Source organism: Eschrichtius robustus, chromosome 3 (genome assembly GCF_028021215.1).
Source record: "Eschrichtius robustus isolate mEscRob2 chromosome 3, mEscRob2.pri, whole genome shotgun sequence".
NCBI classification, from domain to species: Eukaryota; Metazoa; Chordata; class Mammalia; order Artiodactyla; family Eschrichtiidae; genus Eschrichtius; species Eschrichtius robustus.
In genome coordinates, this window is record NC_090826.1 from 117,039,786 (window position 1) to 117,065,270 (window position 25,485).

General features: G+C 53.4%; 1 protein-coding gene across 3 annotated transcripts; it reads left to right on the forward strand.

Annotated features, from left to right (window-relative positions):
• Positions 1–246: 246 nt before the first annotated feature.
• Positions 247–25,101, forward strand: ATP1A2 (ATPase Na+/K+ transporting subunit alpha 2). Of its 3 annotated transcripts, XM_068538304.1 has the most exons (23): positions 247–258; positions 5,765–5,869; positions 6,065–6,124; positions 7,602–7,805; positions 8,306–8,419; positions 8,672–8,806; positions 9,541–9,658; positions 11,729–11,997; positions 12,892–13,090; positions 13,226–13,335; positions 13,477–13,611; positions 14,341–14,530; positions 14,646–14,821; positions 18,318–18,454; positions 18,911–19,061; positions 19,150–19,318; positions 19,555–19,709; positions 20,459–20,582; positions 20,789–20,934; positions 21,140–21,270; positions 23,778–23,879; positions 23,977–24,068; positions 25,029–25,101. In XM_068538304.1, the coding sequence occupies exons 1-23, from the start codon at positions 247–249 to the stop codon at positions 25,055–25,057; spliced, it is 3,063 nt and encodes a 1,020-aa protein (XP_068394405.1). In that variant the 3' UTR covers positions 25,058–25,101. The 3 variants fall into 3 exon arrangements, with proteins under 3 accessions (XP_068394405.1, XP_068394406.1, XP_068394407.1); XM_068538305.1 differs by lacking the exons at positions 6,065–6,124; positions 7,602–7,805 and having other exon boundaries at positions 5,765–5,860; XM_068538306.1 differs by lacking the exons at positions 247–258; positions 5,765–5,869; positions 6,065–6,124; ... (2 more) ...; positions 8,672–8,806; positions 11,729–11,997 and having other exon boundaries at positions 9,581–9,658.
• The last annotated feature ends 384 nt before the right edge of the window (positions 25,102–25,485 follow it).

Sequence of the window (25,485 nt, forward strand, 5' to 3'; positions counted from 1 at the left end):
AGGGGCGGGAGGGGAGGAGTCCTCAGAGATCCTGTTTCAACAAACGTTTCTTTCCCGAGAAGGGGAAGGCGGGGGGGGGGGGGGGGGGGGGGGGGGAGAGGGGGAGAGGGACCTATTTAAAGCTCCCCTGTTGCTCACTGTCTCTGTCTGTCTGCCGGGGTCTCTGGCCACCCCAGGCTGGCGGTGTGAGCTTGGGATCCTCCTGGTGACCTCCCTCATTTGGTCCCTCAGCCACTCTGCCCCAAGATGGGCCGTGGGGTGAGTATCCCCAAAGAGCAGGGGCCTCTCTGGGGGGAGCAGTAGGGCTCTCTGGACGGTGAGGGGGGCTGGAGGGGAAGGATGAGGTGGAGATGGGATACGGAGGGAGGAGCAGTGGGCTGGTTTGAACTTGGAACTGACAGTGTCCCAGCTACGACTGTGTGCACAGCCCCACAGCACAGACCCATAGCGCTCAGCCGCCCAAGTGCTGTCCTCTCCACCAGCAGCCCCAGCACTAGCCCCGCAGCCCACCACTCGCATCCCCTCCGGCCCTCCCTCCACCCCCTCCCTCATCTCTGTCCCTGCTCCTCCAGCCACATCCCCGCGGTTCCTCCTCTCTCACCGCATCTCCCAGCCTCCCAGCTGAAGGGACATTTGGTACTGTTAATCCTCCCCGCCTTCGCCACCCTCTGAAAGTACCCATTCCTCTGGGAGTCCCAGCCTGAGAGGATGGGGGTCCAATCTGAGGTTGGAGAGAGGGGCAGGGGCCATCCACTCCAGAGTCACCAAGCAGTTCCGGACACCAGCTCCAGGGGCCCTGAGCTCCAGGGACAGCTGGGCGGAGGGTGCGGAGGAAGAGTGATGTGTCCCCAGCCCCCCGTCCAGCGCCCCCGGATGTCCCGGGCAGCATTGTCCTCTGGCTGCAAGCCATGTGCTTTGAGGACTTTCCCAGAGGCTGGTGAGAGCCGCCGGCACCCCCCTCAGTCCACCCCAGCCTGTGGCATTCTGCAGCACTGGGTATGCCAAGGGGAAGATTAACAACTACCAGGGAAGGGGGGTGGGGGGCAGGGCCAGGGCTTTGAATTCTTTGAAATGAAATTTCCATATGGAGAAAAGTGACCCAATCCCTTTACATCCTGCGCCGGGCGGCTTTCCTTTTGTGGAATGCTGGCAGAAGAGAGCAGGGAGGGAAAGGGCCTGGGGAGCGATGGGAGGGTGCTGAGGAAAGAAGGCGCCTGTGGGGAGCTGCAGGGCTCTTTGGGCCCAGGGGGGTCAGGCGAGGACATGGTATCACACTGAGTTTAGCAGCTGAGAAAACTCAGAGCTTGGACACCAGGGTTCCTGAGCTAGGGTGGGAGCTATAAATAGAACTGCTGTGTGAGTGTGTGTGTGTGTGTGTTTTCATGTGTTCTCCATAGGCTGCAGTTGATACAGACATTCATGGGTTAGCACCTGTGTTTGTGTCTCAGCAGACAAATTTGCAAACGTGCAGACCTTCAAGCATGAGTGCGCATAGATGTCACGGTGTGAGGGCACGTGAGGTCTGTGAAGAGCTATGTCTGACGTGTGGGCTTCACAGAGGAAGAGCTCACAACCATGGGAAGATACTGTCTGGGGACCTTCAGCTGCACCTTGACATCTTTTGTTCCCCCAGGGAACGGGAGTCCCCAGCTGAGGCGCAGGACCTCTGACCTCTCCCCTCCTCCACCTTAGCACAGGGTGGACCCAGCTCAAGAGGTCCTGCTTGAGAAATGATTTGACCTTGACTTCTTCAGGGGTCTGTACTTCTCCCCCAGCATCCCTGAATTCCCTTCCCATCTACTCCCAGTAGCGAGTCAGCGAGCAGGTCTGGTTCTGTCCAGACTGAGGCTGGGGAGAGTGGGGGGACTTAGGGAGGGAGCTTGGAGTTCACCCGGCCAGGAGACCCCTGAAGAGGGAAGGCACCCCCCATCCAAATCCCCCTTTTCCCTGCAGAGCAAGGGCTCACTGTCACCTCATCACCCTGTGACTGTGAAGGGCAGCATGGGAGTTGGGGGAAGGGACAACCCTGGTGGGAGGGAGCCCAGCCTGCTCCAGCTGCCACTGAAGGGCAGCGGTGGGGGGAGGGCTGGCTGATTTCCAGCTGCCCCGACTCTGTCCCAGCCCTGGGCTTTCTCAGAAAGAACTCTCTGTTCTCCTTCAGCACTCAAGGCCCAGAGAGGGGGACTTTGGACTTGTGGATGGGGGAGGGAGGAGGGGAGGGGAGTGGTCCTTGCTTCCTCTCTTTCTCGCCTGGGCAGCCCGCTGGCCCCGAATCTCCGCAGGCTCCTGGCTGCAGAGCCTGAGATCCCTGCCAGGACAGGAGGTGGGACAGAGCAGTGTGTCCCCAGCTCTGTGCCTGCCTGCAGGAAAGCAGGATGGGCCCTTAGGGAAAGGGGCTGCTGCTCAGAGCTTCCTTGCTTAGCCACCGTCTGTACATGCCAGACGTACATATGTGGGCTGGGAAATTTTTTAAACCATGCCTTTGATTCTAATTTTCATGAACTTTACTTCATGCCTGTATGTACAGAAATTCTCTGGGCTCTGCTCCTTGGCCCCCAGGCACAGCACCCTCCTCTGTGAATGCCCAGACCCTGTTCCTGCCCAGGGAGCTATGGAGGGTCACATTGAAGCTTATCCAACCCAATCTCTGGCCTCTTGTCTCTTCGCTGCTTTTCATCCATTTCTCAGTGCTGTCCCACCAAGGACAGAATCCAAAACATTAGATTTGTGAATCCAGGACGTTTCAATCCATTCAGTTAAATGAGCCCCCCTGAGTCACCTGGGGAAGCGAGAGGTAACACTACTCACAGCCCTTCCCCACTCCTACTGTTGGGCTGCTTCGGTCTCCCCAGGAAGATCACCCTTCAGGAAGCCAAAAATAGCCTTGATTCATAGATGTTTCACATGGAAACAAATGCAAGATTTACTGATCACCTTTGCTGAGAAGAGCGCTTCCGAGCAACACAGCCTGCAAAGAGGCTAGATCATTCTAATGATCCTTCTAGATCTTTAGTGTCTGGGCGATAACGGTGTCCACCTCTCACTGCACCTCCCCCACCCCAGTTCCTGATTTCACTGGTCAGACTTCTATATCTCCAGGTGCTAGATGCGTGATCTCTTGTGATCAGGGCAGCTGCCACATTCATTCCTTGGATGGCTCCTCTTTGATGGTAAAAAAATGTACCATCCCCAAGCACAGTGGATTTTTAGGGCAGTGAAACTACTCTGTACACTATAATAATGGATATATGTTATTATGCGTTCATCCAAATCCACAGAAGGTGCAACACCAAGAATGAACCCTAATGTAAACTATGGACTTTGAGTGATAATGATGTGTCAACATAGGTTCATCCATTGTAACAAACGTACCGCTCTGGTGCCAGATGTTGATGGTGGGGAGGCCGTGCAGGGTGGGGTAGGAGGTATATGGGAGCCTGTCATTTTTGCTCAATTTTGCTGTGAACCTAAAACTGCTCTGAAAGAAAAAGTCTGTTTTTAAAAAATAAATTATCCTGCAAAAAAAAAAAAAAAAAAGGCAAACACCTTGACTGTAGATCCCACCCAGGTGTTCCCTCTTTACAGAAAAAAAAAAAAAAGAATTTCATCATAGTATAGGAAAGCTCATTCTTGAAACCCTGGCATGGCCCTTAGGGTCCAGTGGAAAAGTGGAGGCACAGGACAGGAACTGAACAGTCCCTCTGTGACAAGGACACGACATCCTGAGGGAGGTGGGAGGAGAGGAGCCTGGGGAGGTAGAGGGGGTGGGAAGGCACTTGTCACGCCACCCCAGGCCTCCCCAGCTCCCTCCTATCCTATCACCCAAGACCCCTTGGAAGGAGAAATTCCCCACCCTCTCCCCCGGAAGGCCCCCTGTGAGACCCTGGAAGCCTGGTGGCGGTGAGGAGACCACAGACCCGGAAGACGAGGGGGAAATGGTAGCTTCACGAGGCTCCTGTTAAAATGTTCACCTGACTTCACTAAAGGACCCAGGAATGCCTGGACCTAAGAGTTCCATGTATTTTCAGTTTTAGATTTATCCTCAGAGACATTTTTTTTTTTAAGTTAAGAACCTGATGCTCTTTTTTTTTTTTTTTTTAATTAATTAATTTATTTATTTATGGCTGTGTTGGGTCTTCGTTTCTGTGCGAGGGCTTTCTCCAGTTGTGGCAAGCGGGGGCCACTCTTCATCGCGATGTGCGGGCCTCTCACTGTCGCGGCCGCTCTTGTTGCGGAGCACAGGCTCCAGACGCGCAGGCTCAGTAACTGTGGCTCACGGGCCTAGTTGCTCCGCGGCACGTGGGATCTTCCCAGAGCAGGGCTCGAACCCGTGTCCCCTGCATTGGCAGGCAGACTCTCAACCGCTGCGCCTCCAGGGAAGCCCCAAGAGAGACAATTTCTTTTTTTTTTTTTTTTTTTAACATCTTTATTGGAGTATAATTGCTTTACAATGGTGTGTTAGTTTCTCCTGTATAACAAAGTGAATCAGCTATATATATACATATATCCCCATATCTCCTCCCTCTTGTGTCTCCCTCCCTCCCACCCTCCCTATCCCACCCCTCTAGGTGGTCACAAAGCTCCAGAGCTGATCTCCCTGTGCTATGTGTCTGCTTCCCACTAGCTATCTGTTTTACATTTGGTAGTGTGTATATGTCCATGCCTCTCTCTCACTTCGTCCCAGCTTACCCTTGCCCCTCCCCGTGTCCTCAAGTCCATTCTCCACGCTCAGAGACAATTTCTTATATTTTTAGACAAACAGGGCCCAGTTCCCTCCTCACCCAATTGTGCTCTGGGGCTTCAAATCCTGTGAATTGCCTCTTACCCAGTCGCAATTTTTTTTTTTTCAGCTCTGAGGTCAACTTTTATTTCTTGGCTGACAGGACTTGCAGACACATGATCTTCCAGCACCTTTTATCCTGCCCAAGCAGCGGCAGCCTAGTCCCAAAAGTGCCGTGGCCAAAGGGGTTGGGGAGTCACTTCACATTCCAGGCTGGAGGCGAGGGGGGCTTGGGGGTACTCCCCCACAAACCTTTGCCAGCAAGAGGTCATGACTCACCCCAGCCCCAAATCCTGCATTCTGGTGGGAGGTGGCAGCAGGATGGGGAGGGCTCCCAGGACGCTCTGCGCGCCCATTTCCTGGACGCACTGATCCTCCAACTACTGATTTCTCCGTCCGTGATCCCTGCTCATCCCATTTCCACGCTCCACCACCAGACCCTGTGGCTCCCTTCCTCCTCCAGGCACTTCCCTGCCCTGACCCCTGACTCCCCAAAGACTCTTAACTGCCCCCCCCCCATTCCTAACTGTCTCGACTCCTCTCTGAGTAAAGCAGCCATGGTGTTGGGACAAAGACATCCTACTGCTTCCTCAACGACCCCCCTACCCTGTCCAGTCCCTTCTACAATTCTAAATAGTGTAGGATGGTGGTTTTTAAGGTTTTTGTTTACTACGCTTTAAGAGCAGGGTTCTTTCAACAAACAAAATCTTAGCATGAGTCCGACTGCTCAAAAGCTAAGAGTGGGCTCCTGAGTCCTGAGCCCCTCAGCCTTTCCCGAAGTTCAAATGTAGAGCCCTGGGGCTCTGCTAATAGTTTTCAAACTGAGGGCCTGGGGTCCCCGCCACCCTGCAACCCCCTTTCCTCCCTGACTTTGAATCCACTGGCCCCCCACTCCCAATGCCTGGGGTCCCAGGCTATCCAGTGGGAATAGAGGCTCCAGCCTCCGTCCTCCCTGACTCCCCAGGCTCTCCCTTCCTCTTGCAGGCCGGCCGCGAGTACTCACCTGCAGCCACCACTGCGGAAAATGGGGGCGGCAAGAAAAAACAGAAGGAGAAGGAGCTGGATGAGCTGAAGAAGGAGGTGACCATGGTGAGCCCACAGCCAGCCCAGCCAGGCCATGGAAAAGGGCTCCCATGTTGGGAAAGCTGCCCCTCAGGGAAGCTCGTGCCCACCCCCCCCCCCCATGCTCCTTGCCTCACTGCTGTGCTCTCAGAGCCCGCAGATGCATTCTAGACACACGCATTCTGCCTCCTTCCCCAAAGCAACTTGCTTTCCCTTCTCCAGGACGACCACAAGCTGTCCTTGGATGAGCTGGGCCGCAAGTACCAAGTGGATCTGTCCAAGGTCAGTGAAGGGGCTTCTAGGGAGGGCACCAAAGAGGTGAGAGAACCACGCAGCCTCAGGGTAGAAGGGGCCTTAAAACTCAAATCCAACCGTCTTTACAGTTAAGGAAACCGAGGCCCAGAGACAAGGGACTAGTTGGTGGCAAGGCCGAAGCTAGAACACAGATCCCCTGCTTCCTGGTCTACAGCTCCTTTCCTGAGTCCCTGGAAGCCAGAACTCCTTAAAACCCAGGCCCTGGAGGGCCTCTGGGCAGGGCTGTATCCCAAGCAGCTTCAGTGACACACCTTCTCTCGTGGAACTGACATACATGCAATAGTGGGGGAACCCATGGCTATTATCAGAGTAATGCGTTGGGTGCTGCTATGCATGTAGCACTGGGATAGATGCTTTACATACTTTCTTCTGATCCTTACAACAAGCCAGGTGTGGAGATCTGTTCATTAAAACAAGGAGACTCAGAGAGAGAGTAGCTTCCCACGTTCATATCAATAGGTAGTGGCACAGTCGCATTGCCAAGCCCATTATTGTGAAAAGTAAAAAAATCATTCATCAGAAATGTAACGGGTGCATACCTCCTCCTGTAGGCCTTCCTTGACTGCCTTTTTGAAAATTCTACACCCCCTTCCTTTACCTTACTTTATTTTTTTAAATAACACTTTTCACTCTCTGGCAGTAATGTCTATTTATAGTGTGTTACCTCACGAGATCATAAGCTGTACAAGGCAGGAGCTTGTGGGTCTTGTCCATCTCTGGATCCCCAGCACTGCCCATATTGCCTGGCATGTAGTAGGCGCTCAAAACACATTTATTAAATAAATGAGGGGACAGATAAAAAGAGAAATAAGAAGTGGCCTCTGCATTCAAGGAGCTCAAAGTCTAGCAGCAGAAAGGAAGGCAAACAGAATTCCAGTGCCATACAGTGAGTACAGCTCTAGAATCATGCCTGGGATACAATGGGACCCAGAGAGGGGGCATGTGAGCCAGCCCGGGGCTAGGGGAACAGGGTCAGGCAAAGCTTTCTGGGGAAAGAGATGGATGGTGACCAAAGCTGTGTGACATTCATGGTCAGTAATGTAGGACTCTTCTTGAATCCTTGGTGAAGGGGGGAATCTGAAGGCAGAGAGATGGGGTGGGGGGTGGAGATCAATTGAGATGTCTTTCCAGGGAGTCTTATCAAGGCTGCCTCCAGAGGAGATTATTGTGGCCCTAACCAAAATGTGTCTCAACCCAAGGCTGACCAGAGGTGGGGGGACCACAGCCAAAATCCTACTCAGCCTTCAAGTCCTCCAACACCCATTGCAAATGCCACCTCCTCCGTGTGGCCTCTCCTGATGGTCCCCTACCCCTTCCGACCAGGTGGGATTTTTCTCTCCACCTGGACATTATTCCGCTGCCAGGGAGCTGGTGGGAAGTGGTGAGGGGCCTGGCTGGTTCCAGATGCGAGCTCAGCTCCCACACCTCTCCTTGCCTCCCTCAGGGCCTCACCAACCAGCGGGCCCAGGACATTCTGGCTCGGGATGGACCCAATGCCCTCACCCCACCCCCGACCACCCCTGAGTGGGTCAAGTTCTGTCGCCAGCTTTTCGGGGGCTTCTCCATCCTGCTGTGGATTGGGGCCATCCTCTGCTTCCTGGCCTACGGCATCCAGGCTGCCATGGAGGATGAACCGTCCAATGACAATGTGAGCCAGCACGCCTGACCCGTGGACCAGCCCATGATTCTGTCCGCCAGCCCTGAATCTCCAGTACAGTGGGTGGGGGTCAGGGAGCAAGACCTTCCTGTACAGTCTGACAGCGCCTCTGCTCTTTAGGCTGAAAGGGGGTGAGACTTCTATACATATCTACAGACACTCCTCCTCCAACACAAACATACACAATCATTCACGATTGAGACAGCCCCTCCCTGTTCCTTCACACTTGAGTGGGCTTGTCTGCATCCCTGGGTCTTTACCCCCTAGAGAGACCCTAGTTCTGGGAACTCCCTATGATTTTCCCCACCCCCTCCAGTCTTAGGAGGCTGGGGATTAGAAGGTTGAAGGAGAGGTGGGAGAGAAGGACTTTCTTCCACCATTCTCACTCCCAGATGCAGACAAAGGGGGGCATTGAATGCTCATCCTGAGTGGCAGCTGCCCCTCTGGGGTTGGGAAAAGGGCAGGTCCCTCAAGACCTTTCTCCTTACCAGCTGTATCTGGGCGTGGTGCTGGCAGCTGTGGTCATCGTCACCGGCTGCTTCTCCTACTACCAGGAGGCCAAGAGCTCCAAGATCATGGATTCCTTCAAGAACATGGTGCCTCAGGTAGATGGCGGAGCTGGGCTCCAGGCTGGGGCATAAGGTTTCTGGGAAACTCATCTCTTCACCTCCTTGGGCTCTGAGATGGAGGCTTGGGCAGAAAAGACCCTCCAGCTCCTCACGCCAAGACCTATTTTGTTGCTAAGGGTGCAAGGTCTGTCCTCCTTGGTGGGGTTGGAGGCGAGGTGGGACACCAGCAAAAGAGGAAGGTAGGGGTAGAGATGAGCATCTCCTGAGATCCCCGGGGCCTCCCCACAGCAAGCCCTCGTGGTGCGGGAAGGAGAGAAGATGCAGATCAATGCGGAGGAGGTGGTGGTGGGAGACCTGGTGGAGGTGAAGGGTGGAGACCGAGTGCCTGCCGACCTCCGGATCATCTCTTCTCATGGCTGTAAGGTGAGGGGGCCAGGCCAGAGCCACTGGCTGAGTCCACAAAGTAAGCTGTATAAAGCTGAGAGGGGCCCGTTGGAAGTTTGAAGTTTGGGAGGCCCAGGTCCAGATGTCAACATCTGCCCCACACTGCCCAGCCACACCTTGTCTCACATATTACACGTATGCATCCTTGTATCTGTGTGTCATGAATGCTCTGCACCCCCGGTGTTTCTTTGATATCCACTTTATAGCAATCATGTATTGAGTATTATTATGTGTCAGATGCTTTATATACATTCACATAGGCTACCTAATTTAACTCTGCAAGAATGGTATAATCATGCCGGGTGGTTGCATGTGGCCACACAAGTCATGCCATGCACAACCCTAGACGGTGCCACACGAGTCATGCCATGCACAACCCTAGACGGTGCCATTTTCATCGACTATGGTGTTAATGGCAGCCCCTGTAGTTGTGCAATGCAGAGATTCTACTTCCATTCTCCATTTTACAGATGAGTGAAGGGAGGCAATGTTGGTTAAATAACTTGCCCAAGGTCACAGAAGAAGCCAGTGAGAGCCCAGATTCCAAACCAGAGCAGGGACAATAGCTGAGTAATGCTATAAATATGTGATGAGGGCAAGTGTAATTCTGTCTTGGGTGTCATGGAGACTGAGTGTGGCTGGAGTCAGCACACAGCTGTACGTGCATGAATGCGTCTGCCCATCTGATGACTCCACACTGCCTTCCTCCTCAGGTGGATAACTCATCCCTAACAGGCGAGTCGGAGCCCCAGACCCGCTCCCCCGAGTTCACCCACGAGAACCCCCTGGAGACCCGCAATATCTGTTTCTTCTCTACCAACTGCGTGGAAGGTAAGAGGCTAGCCTGGTGGGGAGCCCCTGGTCCCAGCATCAGCTGAGGGAGAAGCCTGCATCCTGAGCCTCCAGGCAGGACAGGGGGCTATGGCTGTACTTACTTGTCAAAAGCCCGGCTATGGAGGAGGGAATTGAAGGGGCAGAGAGCCCTGAGTATTACAGAACTAGTCCCCTCCAGAGAGCAGGGAATTGGCTGGGGCGGCATGACTCCAGGGAAAAGTCACCTCCCCACAGAAAGAGCTCTGTTCTGTCCACCCCAGGACAACGCAGATTCCCAAGCCTTCAGATATGGGCCAAGACCCCTACACACATACACGTATGCACACACGCGCATGCACACACACACAGGCACACGCCCCAAACCATCCTTGATTCCTAGAAGTCTCTGGTTTGACTGATGGCTTCCATCTCTCCTGGTTCTGGGACTAGCTGCTTCATTCTCTGACCCTTGCTTTGACCAGGGCCCAGGCTGGGGAAGGGACAGGAAAGCTTTCAGTCCAGGTGAACATTCAGGCCTTCCTTCAGGCTGCATCCTGGCCTGCGCTTCACCAAAAGAAACTGTTGGTAATGCACAGGCTGCCTGGTGTGCCCCACCACTGCTCTGGGTTCTAGAGATGACCAAAGGCCAGGAAGGGCTCCCAGAGCTGCCGCCACTGAGTGGCCAGAGTCCAAGCACAACCGAAACCCCTGCCCTCTTTGGTTGTGCCAGTGAGCAGAGTCGGGCTGACTCGGAGAGGGAGGCTGGGGCCAGAGCTGGTGGGAGGAAGAGGCTGACTAGACCCTGGGCCTCAGAAAGTGGGTCAGAGGAGGCCTTGCACCCCACTCCTCACACATACCTTTCCCTTCCCATTTCTCATTTCTCTTCAGTGTGTATTCTGTTTCTCTGGGCTTTCCCCCTCCTTCAGCAAATTAGAATCATAGTGAAAATCATCACACATTGTTTCCTAAATTTTTAATGTACTGAGATTCTGAAATTTGCTCTACATTTCCCACAACTGATAAAAATGCCTAGTAAAACATGTCCATTGCTTACTCTGAACTGGCTTTGAAGAGAGGAGAGGAAATGAATGGAACTAACATTTGCTGAGTGCCTACTATGTGCCAGGCACTGCTCTAGGTGTATGACAGCACTGTCTCATTTCATGATTAAAACAATCCCTAGGTAGAAATTCAAAGATGGATGCAGGGCTTCCCTGGTGGCGCAGTGGTTGAGAATCTGCCTGCCAATGTAGGGGACACGGGTTCGAGCCCTGGTCTGGGAAGATCCCACATGCCACGGAGCAACTAGGCCCGTGAGCCACAATTACTGAGCCTGCGCGTCTGGAGCCTGTGCGCCGCAACAGGAGAGGCCGCGATAATGAGAGGCCCGCGCACCGCGATGAAGAGTGGCCCCCGCTTGCCACAACTGGAGAAAGCCCTTGCGCAGAAACGAAGACCCAACACAGCCATAAAATAAAAATAAATAAATAAATAAGCAAATATGGTTAAGAAAAATATATTAAAAAAAAAAAAAAAGATGGATGCAAACCCAGGTTTGGCGGGTTCCGATGCATGCTCTTTCCACCCCAGCACACTTCCTCCCCTGAAGACCCGTGGAATGTCTACATAAGTGCTAGAGATTGCCTAGCTTCTTCTATAGAGATTCATGCCTAGTGTTGAGAAAGAAAAACTTCAGACTACAGGGAAAATCCATAAGTGCTTTACTTTGTGCTTGTAATATATTTTTGGATGATAACAAGTATGAGATTGATTTTACTGAAATACCACAGGCAATACTTTTATTTCATTTACTGAATCTCCTCAGTTTGAACCTTGAGTTTATTTGCAAGGTTTCTCCCCAGGCCCAGGTATAAGAGAAAATGATTTGCTGTTGTGTTGAGTCTGGGATTGACCATCTATGCTGGGAGAGGAAGCCAAGGGAGGTATGATCTAATGACAGTGACCCACCAGGATTGGAGTCTTTGGCTTGTTTACTCTGTGATGGTTTTCCTCTCCCAGGAAGTAGGATGAGACTTCAGTTCCTGGGACCCCAAGGCACCCAGCCTGGTGTCCCTTCCTGTGTTGTAGGCACTGCCAGGGGCATCGTGATTGCCACAGGTGACCGGACGGTGATGGGCCGCATAGCCACTCTGGCCTCAGGCCTGGAGGTCGGGCGGACACCCATAGCCATGGAGATTGAGCATTTCATCCAGCTGATCACGGGGGTGGCTGTGTTCCTGGGGGTATCCTTCTTCGTGCTGTCCCTCATCCTGGGCTACAGCTGGCTGGAGGCAGTCATCTTCCTCATCGGCATCATCGTGGCCAATGTGCCTGAGGGGCTGCTGGCCACTGTCACTGTGAGTGGGTCAGGCCAAAGGGCCTCCAGGGGAGGGCTTTGCTACCCTGCCTCAAAAGCAAGAGAGGCTATAGCTTCTCTGCAAATTGTTTACTTCCAGCCCCTAAAATCACATATTCGATTCTCCTTTAATACATGGCTTAGAATGTGAGTCTGAAAAAGATCATTTAATACATGGCTCAGAGTTTGAGTCCGAAAGGTTTCAGGTTGGGCTGTGCCTTCACTCTCAGTTTCTCTCCCAGAGCTTGTCCTGGTTGCCTTTTCTCACAACCCTTGTACTAGTCATCTCCCCACTGCCCTCTGGAGCTCCTCCTGGCTAACCCTCCCGTCAATGCTCTCTCCAAGGTCACCAGTGACTAGCTAGCAAATCCAGTGACATTTCCTCAGCTCCCGTCCTTAACTCTGCTGCTGAAATGGATACTGCTGTCCACCCTCCTAGCATTCTCTCCTTCATTGATGACTGTGACTCATCACTACCCTGATTCTCCTCTCCCCAGTCCCCTGCACTGTCTCCTCCTCCCCACCTCCACCGATCCTCAGTCCTCAGTGCTCTGCTTTCCTCCCGATGCCCCTGAGTAAGCTCATCTCCTCCCAGTTTCTGGTGCCTGTTCGGTGGTGATGACTCACACATACCTACCCCCTGTTCTACTCTGGCCCTCTCTGGAGCTCTGGCCAAATATCTTCAACTCCCTACTGGACACTTCACCTAAATATACACTCATGATCTCAGCTCAACACGTCTAAAATGGAACACATTCATGACTTACACCTAGGTCTCTCTCAGTGTTCGTGGAGTAGGATCAAGGGAGGAGGGACAGAGCCATGGTCTGGGGTAAGGACGTGGATATCTCCAGCTTCAGGCTGAGCCCTTTTTATTGCCCTCTCTCTCTACCAGGTGTGTCTGACCCTGACAGCCAAGCGCATGGCTCGGAAGAACTGCCTGGTGAAGAACCTGGAGGCGGTGGAGACGCTGGGCTCCACCTCCACCATCTGCTCCGACAAGACGGGCACCCTCACCCAGAACCGCATGACCGTCGCCCACATGTGGTTTGACAACCAGATCCATGAGGCTGACACCACAGAAGATCAGTCTGGTGATTGAGTGCTCCACCCAGAGTGGGTGGAGGGGAACGGAGGATGTTCAGGGCACTGGAGTGGCGGGGCGGGTGGGGTGAGACAAGAGGTCTAAAGGAGAGCCAAGCTCCTGCTTCTCTCTCCTTTCCTCCCAGGGGCCACTTTCGACAAACGATCCCCCACGTGGACCGCCCTGTCCCGGATTGCTGGTCTCTGCAACCGTGCTGTCTTCAAGGCAGGGCAGGAGAACATCTCTGTGTCTAAGGTAGGGGGTCGGGGGATCGCCACAGCCTGCCCACTTTGCTGACGCCCAGCTTCCCCTCTTGCACCCTGTGGCTGCCTCGGGGACGTCAGTGCCCTCCCTCCTTGGTCCTCCACTGTGACACTGAATTCTCCTTGTTGGCAGCGGGACACAGCTGGTGATGCCTCCGAGTCAGCTCTGCTCAAGTGCATTGAGCTGTCCTGCGGCTCCGTGCGGAAGATGAGGGATAGAAACCCCAAGGTGGCGGAGATCCCTTTCAACTCAACCAATAAGTACCAGGTCTGGTTTGGGTGCCAGGTCAAGGGAAGAGGGAGAGATGGAAGTGAGGGGCACACAGAGTCAAAGGGGAATCAACAGCAGGAGAGAGAGCATCTGAGCACCCTGTCACCCCTGCCTCATCCCCTGGGGCAACGTGGGTGACCAGATGTCTGGTTGCAACGACCAACCCCACACCCAGCTCCCAAACCTTCATTCCTTTACTACAACCTGTCACCTTCTCAACTCTTCTTCCCAGGGCTCCACATCCTCTGGCTCCAGTCCCCCAACCCTTCCATCCCATTCAGTTGAACCATACGTCAGAAATTTCCTTAGGGTATCCCTCAGCCTGCGGGCATCTGTTAAATGCCAAGAATGCAGTCTCAGCTATGTCCTGTAAAAGCCATAGGGGTAAAGCTCCCCTAAGGCCAGTGTGGTGATGGGGCGTGCTGATGACAAAGCCACCTCTCCCCTAGCACAGGACCTGTCCTAACTGATTGGAGTAAATATTTGCTGAGTGAATGAATGTCCTATGGGAAGATGACTCTCAGGTTACAGAGTTAGGACTATGAGGTCCAAACACCCATCCACACACGGAGACTCTCCCTATGTTGACAACGCTTGATGGATCAGGGGTTATTTTATTAAGGGAGTTTTCCTTACCAGCCTCTGCTCTGTCCCAGGCCCCGTGCTGGGCACTGGAGCTTCAAGACAAGTGTGGCCCCTCTGTAACTGCCTTTCCTCTTTCTCCAGCTGTCCATCCACGAGAGAGAAGACAGCCCCCAGAGCCACGTGCTGGTGATGAAGGGGGCCCCCGAGCGCATCCTGGACCGGTGCTCCTCCATCTTGGTGCAGGGCAAGGAGGTCCCCCTGGACAAGGAGATGCAAGACGCCTTCCAGAATGCCTACCTGGAGCTGGGAGGACTGGGGGAGCGAGTGCTAGGTGAGGGGCCAGAAGCAGGGAGCAGGGCTGAGAAAGGCTTCCCTGGGATGAGGGGCTCTGGGGGCAGCCTGGGAGCCACCTTGCTGCTCTCACTCCTCCCTTCTGTCCCCTTCAGGCTTCTGTCAACTGAATCTGCCCTCTGGAAAGTTTCCTCGGGGCTTCAAATTCGACACAGATGAGCTGAACTTTCCCACGGAGAAGCTCTGCTTCGTGGGGCTCATGTCCATGATTGACCCTCCACGGGCTGCCGTGCCGGACGCTGTGGGCAAGTGCCGGAGTGCAGGCATCAAGGTACCAACCTCACTTCGTCCCTCCTCCCAAACACCAAAAGTCCAGGGGCCGCAGAGGCTGCTGCCCTGGGGAGACCTGGGCCACTGGAGGCCTCCTTCCTGCTGACTGAGAGGAGAAGCCGTCCATCTGCAAAGAAATGTCGGTCCCTGCCTTGGAGCTCTCACCCTTGTCCCTTTTGCTCAGAGTGACCAGTCTCCCACACCCATCCTCTCTCTCTGGGGCACGGCTCCTTCCATTCTGGTTTCAAGCCAATCAGTCACCCTTATCGTGGAGATCTGGTTGTCCTCCCTTTCCCAGCTACTGCCCAGTCTCTCTAGCTGTCTAGGATGAGATTAGTAGGCTCTCGCCTGCAGCCACTCACCTCCGCCCCATAACCCCGTAGACTAGCTCTGGTCCTCATTCCACCAAGCATACCTCTCCCACCTTCTCTTCTCCAACTGCAATTGCTTCTCAATGACCACTCCCTTCTCTGTAGGACATTTGTGCTTCATTCAACAAATATTTATTGTTTACCGAGCACTGTTCAAGGTGCTGGAGTTCAACAAACAAACAAAAATCCCTTCCATCTTGGTTACTTTCCTGTTTCCGAGATACAGCTCTTTACAACTCTTAACCTGTCCAGTTACCAATTCTGGTGCCATCGCTTGTTCCACCTTTTTCAACTTCTCACCTACTTCCAAATCAGTTCAACTCAACCTGTCTACTGAGGGCCAGACTGCACCAGGCACTGGGGATACAAAAGACAAATGAGATGCAGTGCCTGGCCTCCGGAGCTCATGATCCCTCAGGGGAAACAAATGCCTTTAAATTAATCACAGAACAATTTTAACAGATAGGGTCTTTGAGCACCCGCTAAGGGTCAGATACTTTAATAATAAAAAGAGCCCATTGTTTTGTGAGGTTTTATATGCATCAAGCACTATTCTAAGCACCAAACCTGTATGATCTCATTTGATTTTCACAACAACCCTACAAGTAGGCACTAGTATTTTCCCTTATCTACAGAGACGAAAACTGAGACGCAAAGTAACATGCCCAAGGCCACAGAGCTAATAAGTGGTAGAGCCAGGATTTGAACTGAGGTATCTGCTATTTTTTAACCATCACACTAGAGGGCTTATATGTATATATGCACATATATGTGATTCCTGAACCCTGCAACCACTCTAATGTCTCCAAGGTAGGCATCATTATCCCCATTTAAAAATAAAACAAGCTGAGACTCAGAGTGGGTAAGTAACTTTCCCAAAATAAAACTGCTCATAAAAGGGAGACTGGCTATAGGAAGCCTGGCCAGCTCATCCAGAAAGCCCGTGCTCCCCTTCTCGCCAGGCAGCCTGTTACCATGATCAGAACAGTCACCGAGGCCTGGGGAAAGCATGTCCAGGGAACTCAGAGCAGCAGGGAGCAGTTAAGTCCACCTCGCAGAACTGGACAATATTTTACAGAGGGCATGATATTTGATCTGGGCCCCGAAGGGTGAAGAGCCTTTTGCAAGGCGGGGAGGGAGCGGAAGGCGTGTCAATAGCAGGGAACAGTGTGTACCCAGCCGTGGTTGGACTGCACGGGGCATGTGCATGTGGCAGTGGGAGGTGGCCGAGGAGCGCCAGAGATGGAGACTGCAATCAGGGCCAGGGCCAGTTGGAAGGATTTTGCTTAAATGCCAGACTTGGGTTTTATCCTGAGAGCCACAGAGAGCTGCAGGTGTCACAGGGCAGAGCTAGCCCTTAGGAGGCTACCTGGATGGGGGAGGGGCTGGATTTGGAGAAGAACTGGGGTTGGGGAGACAGCATAAGAGGCTATTGTAATAGCTCAGGCAAGATGATGACCCAAATGAGGTCAGCGACAAAAGGAGTGGAGTAGTTACTTTTGAGAGATGTTTTGAGAACTTGGTGACCAAACTCAAATGGGGAGGCGAGAAGATCCAGGAGATAAAGGGACTGAATGAATCGAATGGATAGTATCTCAGGTGGGGAGCAGAGGAGACGGCTCGGTGGGGGTGGGGAGCAGAGATAAGGAGTTCACTTCGCCCTGAGATCGGAAGGTCTGTAAGATGCCCAGGGGGAGAGGTTTCAGGGAAAGTAGGAATATGGCTGAGAGCTCAAGAAAGGGGGCCAGGACAGGAGAGTTCAGTCTCATTCCCATGTGAGTACAGATTAAAGACACGCTAGTATGCTTGATTCTATTGCTCAGGAAAAGAGCAGGGGTGAAGAAAGGGGAGGGGAGGGAAACCCTGGGCCACACCAACAGGAAGGGCAAGTGGAGAAGGAGGAACCAGTGATGAGGGGGAAGGTGGTGACAGGTAACCCTTAGTCCACCTAAGGCCACTAACTCCTCAAGATGACCCTGAAGGAAAGACTCATCATCTCCATTCGGCTGAGACTCAGTGAAGGCACTTGGGGAAGATCAGTGTTTCACCTTAGGTCTGCTAGGCGACACCAAAGCTGCTTCCTCGCTCAGGTGGGAAAGAGCACGAAGAGGGATGGAGGGGAACTGGGAATGAAGGAGTCCATGGGAGCCAAGGGAGGACAGGGCTTCAAGGAGGGGGTGGTAGACAGTGTCAAACCCCTCAGAGGGTTGAGTAGGATGAGGACTGCTAAGATGCTTTTGTCTTTCAGCTGGGAGGCCCATGTGGCTTTTAGGGGTGGAAGAGGAGGCAGCGGGGCATGAAGAGGCTTCCTTCTCAGCATCTGTGGGATTTGTCCCACAAACCCCTACATGCAAATGGTCTCCTAAGCCAGCTCTGACCTCCTGATGCTTGCAACATCCTCTTTACCAGCCTCTCAGATGCTGACCACCTCCCCCATCCAGCTCCATCCATTCTGCAACAGCAGCAATGAATGTCACGGTTCAGGCAGGAATCACCTTCTTCCCACGTTGGGAAGGGATGTCAGAGGCAGAGGAACAGGTGGTGGAAGGCAGCAGGGAGGGATGGGAGGGAATGTCTCCCTCCCATCCCTGCCCTGTCTGATTAGGATGTCGGTAGACATCACACTGGGCACTAAGGAAACCATGTCCGTCTGGTTCCCTGGGACCCGGAGCAAATCATGGGCCCCTTGCTAAGCCTTTGTTTCCTCATTGGTAAAATGAAGGAGCTGTTAGGGGTCCTTCCAGCTGTGACAACCTCATATCCCATGAAATTCAAACTCCTAAACAATCCTTGAGGCTGCTCTTCCAAGGGACCCTCATTAACTTGTTACTCTGTCAGAGAGGCTTTCCTCCAGTTAGGCAAACTATCTCTGATCTCCTGAACACAACTTGTCTTTGTCTCTCCCCCTCACCCTCTCTCTCTCTCTCTCTCTCTCTCTCTCACACACACACACACACACACACACACACACACACACACACACAGAGTTCCATTATTTTGGCTGGGATCTTCCAGTCCCACCGTCTAGAGGTCTAGCTCTTCCGACTTTGGGAAAGGAATAAAAGGAGAAAAAAAAAAAAAAAACCTTAATGCTGCTTTCCTTTTCCCTTTTCTCCTTCCTGCCAGGTGATCATGGTGACCGGGGACCACCCCATCACAGCCAAGGCCATTGCCAAAGGTGTGGGTATCATATCAGAGGGCAACGAGACGGTGGAGGACATTGCAGCCCGGCTCAACATTCCTGTCAGCCAAGTCAACCCCAGGTGAGGCTCTGCAGGACCCCTCCCCCATCAACTCAGCCTCTCCCACAGGACGCTTGAGCATCCCCTGAGGGTATCTGGTCCTAACTGCCGGTGCCCTGGTCCCGAGCCTGTGGCCAGACTGTGCCACTGATTAGCTGTGTAACCTTGGACCTGTCACTTTACCTTCCCGAGCCTCCATTTTCTCCACTTCAAAATTAGGGTAGTATCCACGCTGCTGGTTGCTATAGGAGCGAGATGCGTATAAAGGAAGTAGCACCTGGCCCAGCACACTGTAGTGACCACTGTGATGCTGCCGTGTGGTGAGGACTGAGCACCACCCCCTCAAAGAGAGAAATGGGACAGGCAGGTCGCTGAGTGTCAGGGAGAGGAAGACTGAAGCTGTTGGGGAAGCCCCGGCAGCGGCGAGGAGGGCTGGTGGGGTACCAGGGAATCAACCGGCTCTGCCTCTGCCTCCAGAGAAGCCAAGGCGTGTGTGGTGCACGGCTCTGACCTGAAGGACATGACGTCAGAGCAGCTGGACGAGATCCTCAAGAACCACACGGAGATTGTCTTTGCCCGGACGTCTCCTCAGCAGAAGCTCATCATCGTGGAGGGCTGTCAGAGACAGGTGAGCAAGGGGGTAAGGGTCAAGGCCAGGGCCGGGGCCAGGCGCGTGCAGGGGCTGCACCCCCAGCCTGGCTGTACCTTCTCCCCAGGGAGCCATTGTGGCGGTGACAGGGGACGGGGTGAACGACTCCCCCGCGCTGAAGAAGGCGGACATCGGCATTGCCATGGGCATCGCTGGCTCTGACGTGTCTAAGCAGGCAGCCGACATGATCCTGCTGGACGACAACTTTGCCTCCATCGTCACGGGTGTGGAGGAGGGTGAGGGGGCTACACGGGCTGGGATGCCGTCCAGGATGTCTGAGCTGGCACATCTGCTTCCCTGCCTTTTACCCCAATTACAGACTCAACTCAGGATTTCAGGCACCCACCGCCTGCTTTAGCTTCCCTCTAACACAAAATCTCCCTTTGTTGGGTAGACGAGCGGCCATGCTTCAGGGGCTAGGGGTGGGGAGGGTCCCTCTGATCTCTCTGACGCCCTCAGAACCTCCCCACAGGCCGCCTGATCTTTGACAACCTGAAGAAATCCATCGCCTACACCCTGACCAGCAACATCCCCGAGATCACCCCCTTCCTGCTGTTCATCATCGCCAACATCCCCCTGCCTCTGGGCACTGTGACCATCCTCTGCATTGACTTGGGCACTGACATGGTGAGGTCATGGGTTGGAGGAGGGGACAGGCAAGGCAGTCATGGGGGCGCAGCGGGTAGGGGTGGGCCACAGATGGAAGGAAAGGTGCATCAGGGACAGCTGAGCAGGCTGTGAGGGTTGCAGAGAAAATGAGCACAAAGCCTGGAAGATGATAGGGTCTTGGGTCTCTTTTTTTTTTGGCTGCGCTGGGTCTTCGTTGCTGTGCACTGGCTTTCTCTAGTTGTGACGAGCGGGGGCTACTCTTCACTGCGGTGCACGGGCTTCTCATTGCAGTGGCTTCTCTTGTTGCGGAGCACAGGCTCTAGGCACGCGGGCTTCAGTAGTTGTGGCACGTGGGCTCAGTAGTTGTGGCTTGCGGGCTCCAGAGCGCAGGCTCAGTAGTTGTGGCACACGGGCTTAGTTGCTCCACGGCATATGGGATCTTCCCGGACCAAGGATGGAACCCGTGTCCCCTGCATTGGCAGGTGGATTCTTAACCACTGCGCCACCAGGGATGTCCAGGGTCTTGGGTCTTTATAAGTGTTTGAATTGTGTCAAAGATTCTTCACTGTTGATCATCCTCTGCTCCCACCCTCTCCCTTCAAATGCTGTCCTCTCCCCAACTGCCCCCTTGCACAGGTCCCTGCCATCTCCTTGGCCTATGAGGCCAAGTGTTTGAATTGTGTCAAAGATTCTTCACTGTTGATCATCCTCTGCTCCCACCCTCTCCCTTCAAATGCTGTCCTCTCCCCAACTGCCCCCTTGCACAGGTCCCTGCCATCTCCTTGGCCTATGAGGCAGCTGAGAGTGACATCATGAAGCGGCAGCCGAGAAACCCGCAGACAGACAAGCTGGTGAACGAGAGGCTAATCAGCATGGCCTATGGACAGATCGGTGCGGCCGGGCCCGGGGCTCAGGAGGGAACCCCAAGAAGTTGCTTTTCCCAGCCTTTGGAGGGATGATCCCCCTGCAAAATTCCAGGATAGGGGCCAACTCCCCAAGGGTCAGGGATGTCCTTCTCTGGCCCGTAGGGGCTGGCCCCATCCTGTTACCTTCTATGACCCAGGCCCTGCCCTTTGTCCTTTGCCCACCACCCACAGGGATGATCCAGGCGCTGGGTGGCTTCTTCACCTACTTCGTGATCCTGGCAGAGAATGGTTTCCTGCCTTCACGGCTGCTGGGAATCCGCCTCGACTGGGACGACCGGTCCATGAACGACCTGGAGGACAGCTACGGACAGGAGTGGGTAAGTGGGGCTGTGTAAGTGCAGATGCACACATGTGAGAGGGTGGGGCTGAACGTCTGGCAGGAGCGGTCGGTCGTGGCCAATGGGATTGGGGGCTAAGGGTGGAGTAGGTGCCCAGGGTTTAACATCTGCCCTGGACCACGCGGCACCCTGTTCCTACCCTTTCCTCTCACACTCTCACCTCTCTCCGCCCGCCCTCCCCCAGACCTATGAGCAGCGGAAGGTGGTGGAGTTCACGTGCCACACGGCCTTCTTTGCCAGCATCGTGGTCGTGCAGTGGGCTGACCTCATCATCTGCAAGACCCGCCGCAACTCAGTCTTCCAGCAGGGCATGAAGTGAGCACCGCCCACTGGCCCTGCCCACCAGGCAGAGCGCATTCAGGGCGCACTCCCCCACCCACTCCGGCTGGGGTCTCCGATTGTAGTTGCCCGGCTGTATATCCGTAGCCTTTTTGGAAATAGATGAGAGAAGAGGAAGGAGGGCTATGACTCTTTCTGATGAGTTTTAATTTGCTCCTAAAATCTCCTTCATTATGGTCTCCTTCCATCGTCCTTCCTTTTCATCTTCTCCCCATACCTCTTCCCTCCCTCCCTTCTTCCTTCCTCACTTCCTCCCTCTATCTTATACTCTATACTCACCCCACCCCTTGGCCCAGCCCTAAATACAGGGTCTCCTGTGCTCCCCTCCACTCGGCAGGTAGCTCTAGTTTCCAGCACTTGCCTTGTGGTGGTGATGTTGTCCTTGTGGGAGCTGTGAGCTGCTCAGGGTCAAGTTCTTATAGTGTGAGTTACACGTGCCAGTCACTGCGCTAAGTGATTCACAGACATCGTCAAACCTCACAGTAGCTCTGTGAGGGAGGTATTATTTTCATTCTATGGATAAGAGACCCCCGCAAAAAGTTAAATGGTGTGCCTGAGGTCACCCAGCTGGAAATAGCTCAGCCAGCTCTGTTTCTGAAGCCCAAGCTCGGGGCTACTACACTGGGTGGCTCACCTGTCACAGAGCCTGGCACCTGGGGGGTACCCAGTGATTCCTCTGCAGCTCCAGCCTGGATGGTGGTCGGTGCCGAAGGTATCACTCCCATTATCTTTCTTTTCTTCTACTGCAAACAATGGGCACAATTCCCCACGTGAATTTTGTCACAATTTCTTAGTTTGAGAAAAAAAAAAAAAAATGCCAAAACTCTAGTGAAGTTAATAGCGTTTGAGATCCTAGGGAGAGGAAAGGGAAAAGTCTGTTAGATGAAGGAAGGAGATTCCACTGAGCTGAAAACACTAACGGGGACAAGGCAGTGAGAAGAGAACGAGGACCAGAGGGTCCAAGACACGGGGTGACTGACCGTGCAGGGCATGGGTGACAGAACAAGCAGGGGACATAACCAGCCCAGCTAAATCCTGCCCATCTGAGAGGCAAGTGGAAAAGAAACTAGACAAAAGTCAGACTGGGACAGGGAAGGAGTACTAATACCAACAAGTAACCTGGCCCGAGGCAGCCTTAGCACCTTATGCCCCACCCTGGGGTGTCTGGACCCTCAGGGGTCCTCAGAGATGCTCTGTGCATTATTCAAACAGCTTTATGGAAATTAAGCACTTCCTCTAAGAAGATTCCCAAGCTTACCAAAATGTCATTGTCAGGCAGAAGCCTAAGTATGAACTATAGCGATCACATGCTAATGCACGATTCTCTTTGGAAGCCGTGTGTATTGCTAATTAATTTTTTAATTGGGAAAATATATTCATTCCTTTTATTTTGGCCTCGCTGTGGAGCACGCGGGATCTTAGTTCCCCAACCAGGGATCGAACCCGTGCCCCCTGCCATGGAAGCGCGGGACCCCAACCACTGGACTGCCAGGGAATTCCCTATATTCATTACTTATTAACAAATGCAGCTGGAGAGACAAAAATCAATTAAAATGTGGCCTTTATAGAAGAAAAATAAGAGGTATCCTTAATGAGTGAAAAGTTTGGGAACCACTGGCTTAAGCCACGAAGAGGTGCAGTGCATGAGATTATAAAATACAGCTAAGAACGTTCCACGTTCAAGAGCTCTCCACGCATTATCTCCCACAATCTTCCCAGCAACCGCAGGATATAAAGGTACCATCTCCTCCAGAGAAGGAGCGTGAGACTCAGAGACGTTAAGCAACATTGCTTACAACCAGAAGCTAGTAAGTGGTCCGGCTGGGACTAGACCCCGCCTGTCCGAGTCCAGACACTGTCCTCAGAGCCTTATTCTCTCCTGTTCTTCAGTTCTGATGTGGTGAATATATATTCAGCACTTTTTATCCAGTGAGCTTTCCCTTTCTGAGTACTTTACAAACATTCCCTTCTTTATTGAATATCTATGACCAACAACTACCTGGGGCTGTAGGAGACACTGAGAGGGTAGAAGACATAATTGGGTCCTGAAGTGAAGGAGCAAGCGTCTTGCTGGGGAGACGACACTTTCAAAGGCCACGTGCCTGGAGCAATAACAAGATCATAAGCTGCGTGAGGGCAGGTTCCCGGGTCTCCAGCAGGAAGCTCGCATTGACCACAGCATCTCCAGCACAGAGCGGATCACCCAACACATAGGAAACATTTATTTGATGAATGAAAGTATGTGTTATAGACAGTCATCGGAGGTAAAATCAGTAAGCAGAAAAATTAAAGACAATCTTTCTTTGGTTACATTTAGCATGAGAAGAAGCATTTGAAGAAGGCATGGGAAGACGTCATTTATAGCTTTTCCCCAGCGTTTCTTCCCGCCTCTTTCCCTTCCACCACCAGGGGTCACCCTGGATCTCTGCCCCTCCTTGCCCTCCCCTCCAACGCTACCTGACCTCTTTTCTTTGCCTTTCCAGGAACAAGATTCTGATTTTTGGGCTCCTGGAGGAGACAGCACTGGCAGCCTTTCTGTCTTACTGCCCGGGCATGGGTGTGGCCCTGCGCATGTACCCGCTCAAGTGAGTGTCTCTTTAGAAGGGCCCCCTGCTAGGATCCAAGTTCTGGTCCCTTCGAAGCAACCTCTGATGGTCCTGACACTCTCCACTGTTTCCTCAGGGTCACTTGGTGGTTCTGCGCCTTCCCCTACAGTCTCCTCATCTTCATCTACGATGAGGTCCGAAAGCTGATCCTGCGGCGATATCCAGGTGGTAAGCACCTCGGCGCTGCACCCCGACCCCAGCAAAGTGCGACTCCCCACTGTGGCTACCTCCCCCTCCAGGGCTCCAAACCCGAACTCCATTCCTACTACGTATCCTTGCTCCTTTTCCTCAGTGCCTTCGGATCCTCGGGTCCGGGGTCCTAGGAGCCCTGACTCTGCTGAACCTCTCCCTCTCAGATTCCCGTCCCACCTAACACACAACTGGTCTCTGAGGCCCTCCGCCTTCCACCTGAAATCACAGAACATCAGAACTAGAGGGGCCCTCCGAGGTCATCTAGTCCCACCTCCACATTTTACAGACAAAGAGAGGGGCAGAGGTGAATTTATTCGTTCAGGGTCAGAAAGCCGAAACTGCAGAACCGGCGCTACAACCCAGCTGTCCTAATTCCCAGTCATCAACCAAGTATTTTTTTTTTCCCCAACAAGCATTTTTGATCACTTACTGGAGGTTGAAAATGGATGGCCCACAAGCCAAATATGGTCCATGGATATTGTTTGGTTTGGCTGCCCTATCTTGCACAGGTGTTTTTTGTTTTTTGTTTTTCAATTGGCCTAATATCTAAAACTTAGGGGCTTTCACATAAAATCCAAGTTTCTGGCTTCTCTTGAAAAATCACAAGCGCTGTCGATCCCAGGGCCCCATTTCTGGACAGCAGCAACGGACGGCTGCCCTTTAGCAACTCGCTTGTTTACCTGAACAGCCCCTGTTGCCATTTGTATTTTCACTTCCAACCAAACCACTCCGGGCCCGCCGTCCCCTGTGCTAAATGCAAGTCTCTCCTCTCCCCTAATCCATGGCCTCATGGAGTCCCCTCCCCCACCCCTTCACCTTCCACAGCTGCTTTCCTCAGCCCCTTCCCCAGGCCTCAACCACCAAGCCCCTAGGACATTTATCTCTTGCCTCCTCTTAAGCTCACCCTGCAATCCCTGTGCCTAATCTTTCTAACAGGCTGGGTGGAGAAGGAGACATACTACTGAGCCCGTTGGAAAGAAGAACCCAGCATGGGAAAGACGGGGGGCCCCGAAGGTGTCTCAGGGATGGCGTTGGGGAGGGGTGGGAAACGGTGGGGTGGCATTTGGGGAGAAGACTTGGGGCGAGAGAATGAGGCAACTCAGCAGGCCGAGTTGCGGGGAGGGGGTAATTCAGCTTGGGGTGATTGCCCCAGAGGCCTATCTAGGAGCAATCAGCTCAGACACTACATGTCAGGGCTCCCTCCCCAGATCCTGCTCCGCTCCGCTCCACGTGCTGTCTGCCTTACCTGAGGAACCAAGGGGTACCCCAGCCCTCCCCGGTCCCTGCTCCTTCACCCCCACCTCCCACTAGAACAGGTCAACACCGAAAGGCAGGGGTCTGTCTAGACCAGGAGGGGAACTGTCTCAAATCACCCGTGTCCCTTTACCTCTCC